This window comes from Balaenoptera acutorostrata, chromosome 7 (genome assembly GCF_949987535.1).
Source record: "Balaenoptera acutorostrata chromosome 7, mBalAcu1.1, whole genome shotgun sequence".
Lineage (NCBI taxonomy): Eukaryota > Metazoa > Chordata > Mammalia > Artiodactyla > Balaenopteridae > Balaenoptera > Balaenoptera acutorostrata.
The window spans coordinates 50,138,004-50,152,329 of NC_080070.1; the positions used below are offsets into that span (position 1 = coordinate 50,138,004).

Consider the following 14,326-nt stretch of genomic DNA (forward strand, 5'->3'; position numbering starts at 1 on the left):
CCAGAGTTGTTTGGAATAGAATTGTAGACATATTTTTAAACGAAAGAATGATGATAAAAATTAAAACCAAATTAGGAGATAAAGTGATTTGACTGCATCCGTGCTTAAGAATATATTCTTCAGAGTCCCTTGTGTCCTCCTTTTGTTTTACAGAAGATACCAATTTCTCTTTTTAAGCGGTAGCATCAAGGGCATGTGACTTGTGCTTCGTTTTCATTTTCATTGTCTGGGAATTTCCTTGGAGATGCCTCTGATTGGTGCCAAAAGTCTTGACTTATGCACCATTTCTGTGTGAGTTTTCTGGTTGAACTAGGCTTAATTGGATTCTCTTGTTTTCTCTCTAAAAAGGGAACCATCTTGTTGTTCCTGGGTTATAAGGCTGAACATGTTTGGTTAAGTTATTCTATTGAGATCTAATCTGGCATCCACTCAGGTTTTGTTAGATGAGAACTTTAAAAGTCTCTTGCTGAGTGGGCTTCATCATTGTTGACCAAATGTTTCAAGATGTAGGCAAAAACCGTTTTGGTCAGTTTTTTAAGGGTAGTGCAATTTTGAAGCAACAGTATGCTTTTCTACTTGGAAAGATTAAAATACACTGAGTGGCAAGTTTAACCAAGGTCATGTTCATCTTGTTTCTTTGCAAGTTTCTCTTACCCATTTGATTTATGTGGAAGCAATGTTGAGCTTCACTTATGGGACTGTTTTGTCTAGCAGAGACAGCGAGATTTTTCTCTTTATGTAAAACAACTAGGTTAACTGTTGTCTCCTTCCATTGGATACGTAAAAAGGAAGTGCAGTTACTTCAGATTACTCTGGGCCCTGATGCCCCCATCATTCCTCCTGCCACCCACCCAGCAAAGCAGATTTTGTCTTTAATCTGTCCAGTTGTCTAATCTTTATATTGTACACCTGCCATTGGTGCTTACTAGCATACAGATGAATCTAGTTGCAGAAATTCTTAAAGACTGTAGATATTGTGAAGGGAACCAATCTCCTGTAATCAAAATTAAAATAATGGAAAAGTAGGGTCACCTTAATTCACAGTGGTGTAAGAATGAGGCAGTTGGAATTATCAAGAGATTTTTCTAGGATGGCCATGACAATCAGAGCAGAGCCATGGTCCAGAGTCAGCCAGGTCAGTGACCGTTCACACCTGTGGAGGTGTAGAAGAGTCCTGCTAATGCTTTACATTTGTACTGAGTCATTGCAGATGCTTCCTATACCATCAGCCCTTTTTCACAGAGTCTGTACCTTCCTAGAATTTAAGGTTACTAAATGTGAAAAATTCCCTTGCCTAAGTTTCCTTTCTACTTTGGAGATAGAAACACTTAAAGATAATCCAAATCAGTATTCTTATTTTGTAGATTCGTAAAGTGAAGCCAGAGAGGTTAAGTGATTTGCACAAAAGCACAGATGATTTAGTGTCTGAGCTAAACCTGGTCTCTGACTTCCCAAATTAGTGTTCCTTTCCCTGATCCATGCTGTCTTTGCTTATCCATTCAATTAGCAAATGTAACTGAAGGGACTCTAATTAGGTTGGCTCCTAAAGGCTTTTGTGGTGAGTGTCAGACTGGCAATAAGGTTTGTTTTTTTCCTGCCAGCTTTTGAGTCGTGGCCAAATTTTGTTAGTCAGTTATTTCAGAGTCTTGAAGTCATCACATGGAAGGCAAGATGATTTGAATAACTGGACACACGTGTCTGTCTAATAAACATGCCTTCTGTAGTGCAAATTAGAGACTTATTATAATGTACCAAATGTATATCGTTGTTACATATGGAGCAGTTGTGGCCAGTACAGTGGTGACATTCCAGCTATCACTATCATTGTGTGTTTTTTTCCGGACCTGTGAGCTTTGACACTACTTTCCTATATATTTGAGGGGTTAGCAGTACTCTGGCAACCCAGGCATCGCAAGAAGCAGATGCTAGGGATGCAGGGGGCTGATTGGCCACCCCATGCACTTGGCAGTTGCATGAATTGGCACTGCCAATTCATGGGCACAAGAAGCTTGGAGGTGTGAAGTATTCCTAGATCTGTGAGCTAATTTGTTGGTGCCCCTGGGGGCATGTTTCAAGGAGTTATCTAGATGGAATTGAATTTCCTTCAGTGGAAGAGACTCTCAATTCCTAAGAGAAAGTCTGAAGTTGACTCTTAGACCTCAGGGCTGGCTTACTACAGTCCCTGAAAGATCAAGAGAGATGGAGCTGAGATAGAAGGAAAGGCAACTGAAAGGTATGCCACCATTTTGCATGCCTTTATTACTTCATTTAAATAGGATGAACAGATGGGGCTCTCTATGTAACCCATATTCTTGACACAGTCCAAGAGTAGAGAATTATGACTCCTATAGCTTTTCCTTTTCCTCTCATCTTACTGAGCTGTTTTTTTTTCTTGAGGAAACTTGAATTGTTTGCCAGGAAATAGTTGCTTCTTTTCAAATCTCAGTGTTTGTTTGAGTGTAGGAAAGGTTTTCACCTAACTTAAGTATTGCTTTGTAATTTGATGGAAAAAAAATTTTTTCCAGAATTATTTGTGGCTGATCCCCACTATATATCAAAATATACATATTGTTGAATGTGCCACATTGTAGGCTCTAAAATGCTGTATTGCCTTTAGATGAGAGAGACTTTTTTTTTTTTTTTTTTGGCTTTAGAGTCTGAGGTGTTTAATATTATCACTAAGTATACAAAGTGCCAGGATACTTGATTATCTGAAATTTTAGAATACAACTTAAGAAATTATGTTAAAACTGCCTTTATGTAGAATTTGATTTAGAAGCTGGTAGTCTCTTATGGAAGAATGAAATGTAATTGCTTCTAGCTCATAATATTTAGATTGCACACTGTGTTTGGTTTCTCATTCTTTCATCAGCTGTACATCAGAGACAGAAAGAAAATGTTTCGTATACTTCCACCACATGAAAACAGAGCCATTCCCATTCCTAAGATGCTTATGTGCCAGTTCACATTTCCTAGTAGAAAAGATGTCAGTTTCTAATACATATGTAAATATTCCTATGGAGAAATCTTTGATTATCCTCCTGATAGTTCTTTGTCTTTTCTTTAAAGAGAGAAAAGGCTTTGGAAAGGAGCTTTCGTGATAATTGGGGTGATAGATTCTTTTTGTTAAAGGAGAGTTTCAGTCAAGAAGTGATCTCCTGGTCTCTTCTGGCCTCTTTGGTTGCTGACCAGCTGGCCAGGTGTATCATGGTGTATATATTCGAGAGAGCAGGAGGTGGGGGAAATGTGAGTGAGGGTATGTACACCCATACTTGTAAACATATGTAGAGAGGATGGGCAGAGCAGCTTTCCTGTACAGTATGTTCATGGTCATCATTAAAGCAGAAGTCAGGGTTGCAGAGAGAGCATACCTTGATGCCTGTTCGTATGTCGTTGTTGTATATATGGTTTCCACAGGAGTCCTGACAGCTCATGCTCTCAGGCTTCATGGTGGTACTTACATTCAGTGCAGTACATGCTTATGTTCTTGTCCTGACTTTTTATGAAACAGGCTTAATTTTTTTTTTTTTCCTTGAAAATAGAGGCTGAAAGATAGTGGTAACGGGCGCTTGAGAATTTACTTGTGGATATTGCTGCCCATGAAATAATTGGTGTATCCTGTAGTTCAGCTACCAAGTCTGATATACTAGAATGTTTTTCTTAAAGCATCTACCAAAAAGTATGCTGTTTAAGAATCCAACTTAGAGGAATCCATGAGAAGTGTGTCTGTTCCCAGGACTGTTGGGTTTTGCCCTTTTCCCCCTCAACTCACTTCACACTTTTTAAAGTAAACAGTGGATGTGATTCCATAGAAACTGCATCTGTATGTGTGAAGGAATGGACTCTATTTTAGGCAGTAAGGGTTTTTTTTGCTCGTTTTTTGTTTTTTGTTTTTGTCATTTGAAAACAAGGATTAGTTTTTATTCACTGTCACTATTATGGGCATGCATAAAAAGTGGATCCTACTTGTACTGTAGAAGCTGCTTGCATTTAATTTAAATAATGTGCCTTTGCAATTTTTTTTTTAAAGGTAGTGTCTTCCCCAGCAGATGTAGCTGAAAAAGCTGACAGAATTATTACAATGTTGCCCACCAGCATCAATGCAATAGAAGCTTATTCTGGAGCAAATGGAATTCTAAAGTATGTATTTCTCAACTGTAGCTATGTTCTTGTTATGATAGTTTATGAATTTCACATTTGTTAGAACTATTGTGAAATTACAATTATGTTTGTTAAACCTTCTTGTACTGTTTTCTTATGTCTTAAAAGTGAATGGTGTGGTTTCATTGTAAAGGATTTATTTTTTCGCTGAAGTCAAGTATGTGACTTTTGGGAATAAATTTTTTTTGCTTTCTGTTTCTTTCCTTTAATCTTGCGTTAAACTTACATTGGTAACCTGTTTAAGAGATTTTTAAAGCTTGCATTTTAAACTGTACAAATGTTACAAGCATAATTTTCTTACGGTTTATAGAAATTCAGGAAAAGATTTCTATGAAAAATAAAACGAAGCGTTGGAAAGAACACCATTATTTAAAATTTATTATAAAATAAAAAGTTATTGTATGTCCTTTGGGTTAGTACATCTATAGTAAGAACTTTGAGAAGGTGGAATTAAAGATTAGCAGTAGCTCTTTAAATAATATATAATTTAGGTCAGAGTTTCCTACCCAGTAACTAGCTTCCCTGGCTCTGAGAACCTTTTGGTTAATTGCTACCTATTGCCAAACCCTTGTGGTTACATTAGGATGACAGTGGTTGAATTTAGTTTTCTGGTCTTACTGATTCCTGTTCCTAACTTGTTTTGTTGTTGAAGTTCAGCAGAGAGCTAGAGCAAACTGGTAGGCTTTGTAGACACATGAAGGGCTAAAAGAAAGGGTTTAATTTCATGAAGCTGTAATACATGAAATTTGAGGTTTTGGGAAATTGAATTGCTTTGGAAAACTAGCAAACTTAGAAGCAACAGACACTTGAATGTTAGGCAGAAAACTGATAAGATAAATGTTTAGATTTCAGGGAAAGTTGAAAGACTCTCATTTTGGATGGAGCCCTCAGGCCCACAGTGTGTGTGTGGTCCTGAGGTGACCTAGCTGTCTCATTACCTAGTCTGTTCCAATTATGGCCCTGTTTTACCTCGGAAGGAAAAGTTACTAAAAACTTTGTGGAGACAAAATCCTGCGTTTATTAATATCCTTTACTTGGAATACGGTGGCCAGCAACCAGGGCAGTTTTGTCTAGGGAGTGCTTTGAAAGATTTTGGCTTTACATTGAACTGTAATTTGCTTCTCATGGGTAGTTCTTTATTTTCTTCTGGGTCAGGATCATTTCCCCACACCCTGTGCATGTATAATTTTTGAGACCATTTCCCATTTGCTTAAAGCTTTAAGATCTTAAAAATATTAATATCACAGAAGACTGGTAAACTTAATTCTTATATTTTAGGGTATGTAAAGTGGAATTCCACATACTGAGGTGATCTATAACAGAGTGTGCCATTTCTTTTCTATGGAACATACCCAGCTGTTGCATTTGGACCAGATCAATTCATGTGTCTAAAATTGTTGTTGTTTAAAGCATTTTGCGTGCTGTTTTTTTCTGTAGAAAAAAATTTCTTTTTTATAGTTTTTAGCAATGATTTTCTATTTCCCCTTCAATATTTTAATTTATTCAGTTCTAACTTTCCAATCATGGTTATGATTAGATGTCCTCTGGGTTAGTTTATCTGTAGTAAGAATTTTGGGAAGTTTGAATTCAAGGTTAGCCATAGCCCTTTAAATAAATTGTAATTTAGGTCGGTTTCCAAGCCAGTGAAGATAGGCATAGATTATAGACTGTAAGGGAACTATATAGGTATATAGTCTGCACTTACAGTGCAAACAGAACTGTTTTACTTTAAGAATGCCATTTAAATATTGATGTAAAATATGATATATGAAAAGACTGCTTCCCCCTTTTACCAATGTTTGTATATAAATTTACCATAAAGAACAAAAAGTCTCTGTGAGATTTATAGGTCCGTGCCTGTATTTTCCTTTCTGCCTGTTTGATGTTTTATTTTGTCTTTACAAAGTTGCAATTATTAAAGAATATGCCATCCTAAAGCAAATGGCTAAATTTTAACTGCTTATGTTTATTCTACCTAGTGGAAATGAAATGGATATGTGAAATTTGCAATATGGCTTGTTAAAGACAAGTAAATTACTTTTTAAAGAGACCCAGCTACTTTACAAACAAAAATTTAAATCCTACTAAATAGCCCTTTTAAAGTTAATAGGTGTTTTAAATTGCTTACATCTTAGCCTACCTATATTATTATGGTTTGTGTGTATTTCACCTGAAACCAGAATTTATACCATATAGATTATTAGATTATTTTGATTTCTTTGAAATAGTTCCAGTTTACTTTGAACTATAATTGATCTGAAAATGTATTTGAGATTTTGAACCAGTTCTAATAATGTTTTTAATATTAAACCAAAGACCTCCTTGATATCTGGTGAATTTTAGCAGATTCTGATATAGGTAGTTGCATGAAATGCTTATTCAGAGTTGTAAACTATATTTTTTAAATTATAAAACTATAGTTTTTTAAAACTATATTTCTGTTCATTTACTTAGAAAAGTGAAGAAAGGCTCACTATTAATAGATTCCAGTACTATTGATCCTATGGTTTCAAAAGAATTGGCGAAAGAAGTTGAGAAAATGGGAGCAGTTTTCATGGACGCCCCTGTTTCTGGTGGTAAGTGGTAGCTAAAATATATGCACATCTATTCTGTTTGTCATAAGTAACAGTTATGATTTATCCAGATATTTTTAGAGCTATTGCAGATTCTCAATTTCCTCATTAAAAATAAAAACAAAGCAAAACTGACTTATGTTATTTAGTACTCTCAAAATACAATGCTTTTTCTAAATTCAGATAATAGGATGTTACAACTTTGAAGAGCTATGAATTTTTGGTCCAAATTACTGTGGGTAGGGATAGAGCGATTCCTAGAAAATTTTAACTTTTCAGAACAGATTCAAGAAATAATTAGCCTGAATAATCTTGTAACTATTAAAGAAACTGAAGAAGTGGCACAAAAGAAAAAATAATTTCATACAGGAAACATTAGGCCCAGGTGATTTTACAGGTGAGTGTTACCAGAATTTCAAGGAGCAGATGGTCTCAATTTTTTTTTTAAATTTATTTATTTTTGGCTGCGTGGGGTCTTTGTTGCTGCGCGTGGGCTTTCTCTAGTTGTGGCAAGCGGGGGCTACTCTTCGTTGCAGTGCATGGGCTTCTCATTGCGGTGGCTTCTCGTTGCGGAGCACTGGCTCTAGGCGCGCAGGCTTCAGTAGTTGTGGCACGCAGGGTCAGTAGTTGTGGCTCACGGGCTCTAGAGCGCAGGCTCAGTAGATGTGGCGCATGGGCTTAGTTGCTCTGCAGCATGTGGGATCTCCCCGGACCAGGGCTCGAACCTGTGGCCCCTGCATTGGCAGGCGGATTCTTAACCACTGTGCCACCAGGGAAGTCCCCATCTCAATTTTATACAAACTTTTCCAGACAATACAAAAAGAGGAAATGCTTCCCCAACTCATTCTGTAAGATGTGTATAACTCTGATAATTAAACCAGACGGAAACATTATGAGAGAGAAAAACTGTAGGTCTACATCAGTCATGAATATAGAAGTAAAAACTTTATGAAGTATATTAGCAAACTAAATCCAACTGCGTATGAAAGAGATCAAACACTACAACCAAGTTTGGTTTATCTCATGTATGTACAGATGGCTTAATATTAGAAGGTCTATAAATAAATAAAATTCACCACATTGACATACTTAGAAATCATCATCATCTCAATCAGAGGACAAGGAGACCCACTAATAAAATTCTAAAAGCTTAATAGTATATAAAATACTAATAGCGGGTATCTGGGTATTTTGGAATGGCAGGATTATGGGTATTATGACTTTCCATAATTTCCAAATTTTCTAACATTACTGTGTAATCGAATATAATACACATGCACATACACACATATGTATTTGCATACATATACACATACATACATATGTAATTACAGCAATATAGCAGTAGACAATGGAGTAGCAATTTTATTCCTATTATATTAAACTTGATTGTTGGCTTTGGGATTAAAAAATAATAAAATATAATAATTTAAATCAGTTTCTTTTTTTCATAAAGAACCTAATGGTCTTGTAAAGGTATCTTATATCCCAAACCACTTTTGAGTATAGGTGGAGGTATAAATAATTTTTAGCCCCTATAATTGTTATATTGACTTGGTTAAGTAGGATTTTGGGTGTAAAGATTTATAATGTGGTATCTTTGATCATAAAATACTAATAAGCAGTTTTAAGCTTGGTGTTGGTATTTTTTTTATAGAATGGATTTAATAAACTGAACAATTCTTTCTTCTTTGAGTGGTTCTGTGATTTAATCAAAGAATTGATACTTGGTACATAAGATCTTGCTGTTGGTTGATGTTCTTTTGCTTCAAGAGTATAGCCTGGGGCTTCCCTGGTGGCGCAGTGGTTGAGAATCTGCCTGCTAATGCAGGGGACACGGGTTCGAGCCCTGGTCTGGGAAGATCCCACATGCCACGGAGCAGCTGGGCCCGTGAGCCACAACTACTGAGCCTGCGCGTCTGGAGCCTGTGCCCCGCAACGGGAGGGGCCGCGATAGTGAAAGGCCCGCGCACCGCGATGAAGAGCGGTCCCCGCACCGCGATGAAGAGTGGCCCCCACTTGCCGCAACTAGAGAAAGCCCTCGCACGAACCGAAGACCCAACACAGCCAAAAATAAAAAAAAAAAATAAATAAATAAATAAAGTAGCTATAAAAAAAAAAAAAAAAAAAGAGTATAGCCTGAAATTATCATTTGATAATGAAGAATACTAACTTGATTTTTAAGTGTTATTTTAACTTTTAAAAATAATATAGTCTTCTTTGGGATAAAACTTTGAAATTACTCCTTGTTCTTACCAAGCTGTTTTTAAACCCACTTTTGTAGTTTTAGAATGCAAAAATGTTAATTTGTAATAGTGAATACACTTGAATCTGTGCTATAGTATAGACTGGAAGCTTTGAGTAGAGATGGTTTGTGATAATTTATTGGTTGACATGATCATTATGAGATTAGCCAGTATATAATAGAAGCTTATGTTTGTCTTCTCATAGTTATTATCTTTATATTTTTAATATGATGGATTAAAAATGTCTCCACTTCCTCAGTTAAAATAAAATAGAGGAAACTTTCTGCAAGTTAGAGTTGGCTGGTTTAAAAATCATTATATTTTAACTGAATAAAATTAAGGAAAAGGGACCTGGAAAAAGCATAGATACCCAAGTTAGAACCCAAGATGGGACCACAATTTTATAGAGGTTCTATATTTGTCAGTCTTAAACATGGATTATTTGAGGTAATTTGAATAAAACCTTAAAAAATTTCCCCCATGTTTATCCCTTTTCCCTCACCCCTTGTTTGTTCCTTATCTTAGACTTAAAAAAATGCATTTTTGTGTATTTATATAGAGCTATTACCTACAAATACAGTAGTATTCTAAAAATTAAAATAGGAACATATTATACTCCTTATTCTGTGGTTAGCATTTTAAAGAGAAGCTTGTTTTTAACCTAGATGAATTTGAAGTTATATAGATTTTTGAGATAGTGATTCATTTCTTTAGTCCAGCCCCTTCCTCTGCTTTCTGCTAACTTTTATTCTGGGGAATGCAATGAAAAGAATCTTTACTGTATCATTTTACCAGCCCATGGAGTAATATATTGAAGGTTTTCCTCAGGTTGCATTATTGCAGCTTTTTTATACATCATCCTTATTACAAATAATATAATTTTATTTAAGTTCCATGTGACTTTTTAAAAAAATCAAAAGCAAGTGATGCTTAAACTGCTGTAATTATCATCCAAAACCAATGTAACTTTTATACTTGTAGAGTTAACACTTTGTAGCATAGATATTACTTTATAAAGTACTTTGGCATGCCTCAGCCGATTTGGTGCTTCCTTTTGAAGCTGTCAAACTGTACATGCGTTTATCAAAGCCCGCATTACATTATATTTATAGGCATTGATTCACTTCCTCCTGTAGAGTTTAAGCTTTTTGAGTACAGGGAGTAACACTTTTTTCTTTCAATTTTTGTTAAATACTGAATTTATATACAAAATATTTATAAAATTATAAAGGTACCAAGTATAAATATACATCAGGCCCATGTGTACTCTCCTCCCAGTTTAAGAAATAGAGCCTTACTGTTACCTTGTGTGTTTCTTCTACTCTATTAATACTTAATTTGACTTTTATCTTATATTCACCTCTATGGATATTTAAAGAGAGAGAGTAACACCAGATCTGATTTATACAGCTGATTCTAGGGCTAGAGAAGGATTTTTAGTTCTAGAAATGGAAAATTTACCTTGAAGATCAACTAGAAACCTTATAGATGATTCCCGATTATATCCGAGGGGGAACCAATGGAATTTGGAATTAGATTTGATGGTTCTTTAGTAAATATTCTTTATGCAAGGAAGAAATGAAATTGGTTAGTTCCTATAATTCTCCTACCACCTTTAGTTTCATTTTCTGCTGTACTTCTGTTAATAAGTTAAAAGAAGTTTACTTGGATATTAGGGAGAGCCTGGAACTTTAAAAGTAACTCTAAAAATGAAGGTCTTCATTTTTTCTTTAATGAAATGTCTTATACTTAAACTATTGTATTTATATAATTCTTACAAGATTATATACTGTTTTCTGATTATACATTCTAATCCTATTATGCTGACAGCACCTTGATTGCTGATTTCATATAATAAACATTTATTGAGTACTTAAATACAAGGTATGTTCTAGGTACTAGAGTTAGAGCTTTAAAGATAGTCAACATCTTTTGCCTCATGGAGCTTATGATTTGGTAGGAATAGAGAGAATAAACAAGTAAACAAGAATAATTTCAATGATAAGTACTATGAAGGAAAAAACAGAGTAAACAGTTAAGGAGACAGAGACTAAGGGGAGGGCCCTTTTACATAGAGTGGACAGGATGCCTTCTCTGGGGAAGTGACATTTAAGCAGAGATCTGAATGTGCAGGTCAAGGGAAAGAGTGTTCTCAGTAGAGGGAGGTGCTCTGTGAGGGCTCTGAGGCATGAACAAGCTTGGTATGTTTGTGGAACATTTATCTTCGTATCCCTAGGATTTAGCAGGTAGTTTCACTCAGAGTTAGTTAAACTGCATGATCTTTACACTGACTCCCCATATGTCTAATACCGTGCCTTTGTTTAACCGTTTGTGGTTATCAAACTAAAGCTAATAACCAGGCTCTCTAGTAGCCCATGACTCTGGCCTCATAAGTATGATGCCCTAATCTGTTTATCTGTCTTGTGTAAATCACATCTTTATGAAAGTTGTAATCCTTTAATGTGAAATGTTGTTTAGTCACACCAATTTGGACACATGCTTTTTTTTTTAGTATGGAATGGGTCTGCTACCACAGTATTAGTTCCAATTTGATTAGCTCTCTTGTATAATGAATGCTAGACATAAAGCAAATTAAAAACTATTGTTTGCGACTAATGACTAAGTACTGTTCAGTCTGCTCCAAGGGCATAATTACAGCACTTAACTGTGCTTGAATAATTGAAGAATAAGCTCACTGATTGCCTAGTATGTCTGTAGGTTTGCATAGAAACCTTGAGCTGAAGAGACTCTGAAGTGGCCCTTGTAGTTAGCCCAAGGCTTCCTGTGCTGGCAAGCCTCATAGATTTGCTAAAATATTGCTCTGGTTAGGGATTAATGTCAAAATTAAATAATTGAAGTTGTGTTTATGTGTTTGTATAACAGTTCCCTACCAGGAAACCAGATTTAATACTCTACTTACTTGGCTGGGTTAAGTTTTAGTAATTTGTTTGAGATATTCTTAGAATATGGAATAGTAAGCACAAAACCTATTAAGGAGTTTCTCTTAGAGAGCTAGACTTGCTTGCTAAATTCTTCAATGAAAGTCTCATATAGACTCCATTATTGTTTTTAAAATCAAGTGTGCAAGTCTTGGCCTTTACTGCTGGATACCTGAACTGGAACTGGATGCCTACTGTTTTTCCACTTGACCTGTACCTAATTTATGGTAAAGGGCGCACAAAAACAACAATTATTTATATTTTGGCACCTAACACCATTATGGTTAAAGGTCTGTTGGCATTTCCATTAAAACATTTTCTTAGAGAGGTTTATAACTTGGCAGTTTTACTTAGCTTTGGGCTGAAACATTGCTAGTTCTGTCCAAAAGCAGATTCTTTTATCAAATTTCATATAACTGAATTTGCCATAGTTTAGAATGTGTGGAGGGGAAAGGGCTATCACCATAGGTCTTTGATGCTCTCACAAGCTGTTTGATTACACAGTAGTATTGTGTGCAGTATTTATTCTTAGAGTTTAGTCTTACCTCAGTAACATTTTATTTTTTTAAATGTTTTGAAATAAGTTGATTTAACATGATTAAGATAATTCATTTTCATGGGTTCTTCCCTTTAAAGAATTGTACTACTATGATGCTTTTTAGTTCTTTTAAAATGATCAATTCTATTATTTATTACAAAATTTAAAAGTACTTTGTGGCATTGACTTCTGTCTCAGAGACTTGGATTATTCTATCTTGAAAAATATTAAAGTGAGCTTCTGCTTGGTCTGATTTGTGGTATTTAAAGCGTTAGTAGCTCAAGTAATTAAAATTTTCTTTAACTTAATTTAATGGACAAATCCATTTCCTCAGAAATGACATAAGATTCATCAGTACCAGTACACCCAGAAATGGGTTAATTATGATATCCACTTACATTTAACCATAATTTTACTTATCACCCTGATCCATTAAGTATCCTTTCTGTCTCTGGAGAATACATTTCTCTTGGGATTTTCTCCCAGGCATTTGCACAAAGTGGTTCAGAAAAGTTTGGTAAATAAATTCCAAGGATTTCTTTGAAATTAGTCCCAAAGAAGAGGTGCTCATAAAAACCTCTTTTTACATTCTTTGGCGTGCCTGAGACTCCCTTACAACAGTTGTCAGGGACAAGAGTCCCTATGTAAGGTGTTAATGAGTTCTTAGCATGTTTAGAGAAGACTGCTGACTCACTGCCCAAGATACCATGGTTGAGGCAGCTTTAATAATTTGTCTCCTCAGAAAATAGTAGAAGAGTGGGTTAGAGAAGGCAAAGTGATCACTTCACTCAGTGTTTGTATTATTGCTATCAATTATTGTTAGTAATAATTATTATTGCTAACAAGAACCTGGTTTATTTCTAAGAATTTACTCTCTTGCAGTTTGCGATTCCTTCATCTCCAAATCTGCAGGCCAGATTTTAACTGCATTGCAATTTCCAGTCAAGTAACCATTACCAGAGTTGCTCTTGCCAGGCTCTGTCCTGTGGTGGAGGGTTCTCCTCACATAGGTCTGTTGGAAAGTGCGTGGATAAGGCAGGGGTCCTGCCTCAAGTAATCCCAGGGTATTTTTAATGTCCTTTAATTGCCATTCAGGATGTAAGTCAGACCAGACACAACTGGCTCTGGTCACGTAGTTCAGGACTGCCTAGCAGTATTTATATAAAGGTGAAATAGATTTAGTAAGTAAACCTCCTAAAGCTATTAATTGTGTATAATTTATTTTTCATTAACATCTATTGATTCCTAAGCAGTGTGAAATTAGTTCCAGTATTCCTTGTCTTTATTGTGTTTTGTTTGTGATCCCTGGATAGCTATTGGGGGTGAAGTGGGAGGATGCAGTGGAATTAAGAATTTGACAAGGGCCTTGTCATCACAATCAAACCATCATCAGACTTACTTGCAGTGTTTTAGATGTCTGATTTTCTTAAAGAAAGTTTGATAATGTTAGCAGTTGAAAAGTATGTTGAGGTTAGGTCCTTCTCTATGTATATTTGCCATACAATTCTATTTTACTTGGGGTGTTTTAGTTGTGAAAAACTTAAATATACGTGCACATTTCATAGCAGCTGTCCTCCCCACATGGCCAATGAAGGTATGATAACCGACTCACCATCTCCCTTCTGCCTTAAGTAATTTAACTTGACCTGAAGGTAGAGAGTTTTTGTTATTGTTTTGTATTTAGCTCAGGTTACCTCCAGCGATGGAGAAACGTGGACTCTTTTAGAAGAGTATTAAGAATTTTAAGATTTGTATCTGACATCTTTTTTTATTGAGTTATTGACTATTAGTTGTGGTCATCAGAATGTTTATCCACTGCAGTCTCTAAGATAGCATTGTTCTTAAGGAGTTTTTATAAAGTGAAATATA

The 14,326-nt window shown here is 35.5% G+C and overlaps 1 protein-coding gene across 3 annotated transcripts in view; it reads left to right on the forward strand.

Moving 5' to 3' along the window:
* HIBADH (3-hydroxyisobutyrate dehydrogenase) overlaps positions 1 to 14,326 on the forward strand; it is a 107,311-nt gene that overhangs the window by 17,367 nt on the left and 75,618 nt on the right. For all 3 annotated transcript variants that reach the window (XM_057550505.1, XM_007171527.3, XM_007171526.3), the window contains exons 3-4: positions 4,031 to 4,140; positions 6,616 to 6,737. In XM_057550505.1, coding sequence (XP_057406488.1) covers positions 4,031 to 4,140; positions 6,616 to 6,737 — 232 coding nt within the window. The remainder of the gene's footprint in view (positions 1 to 4,030; positions 4,141 to 6,615; positions 6,738 to 14,326) is intronic.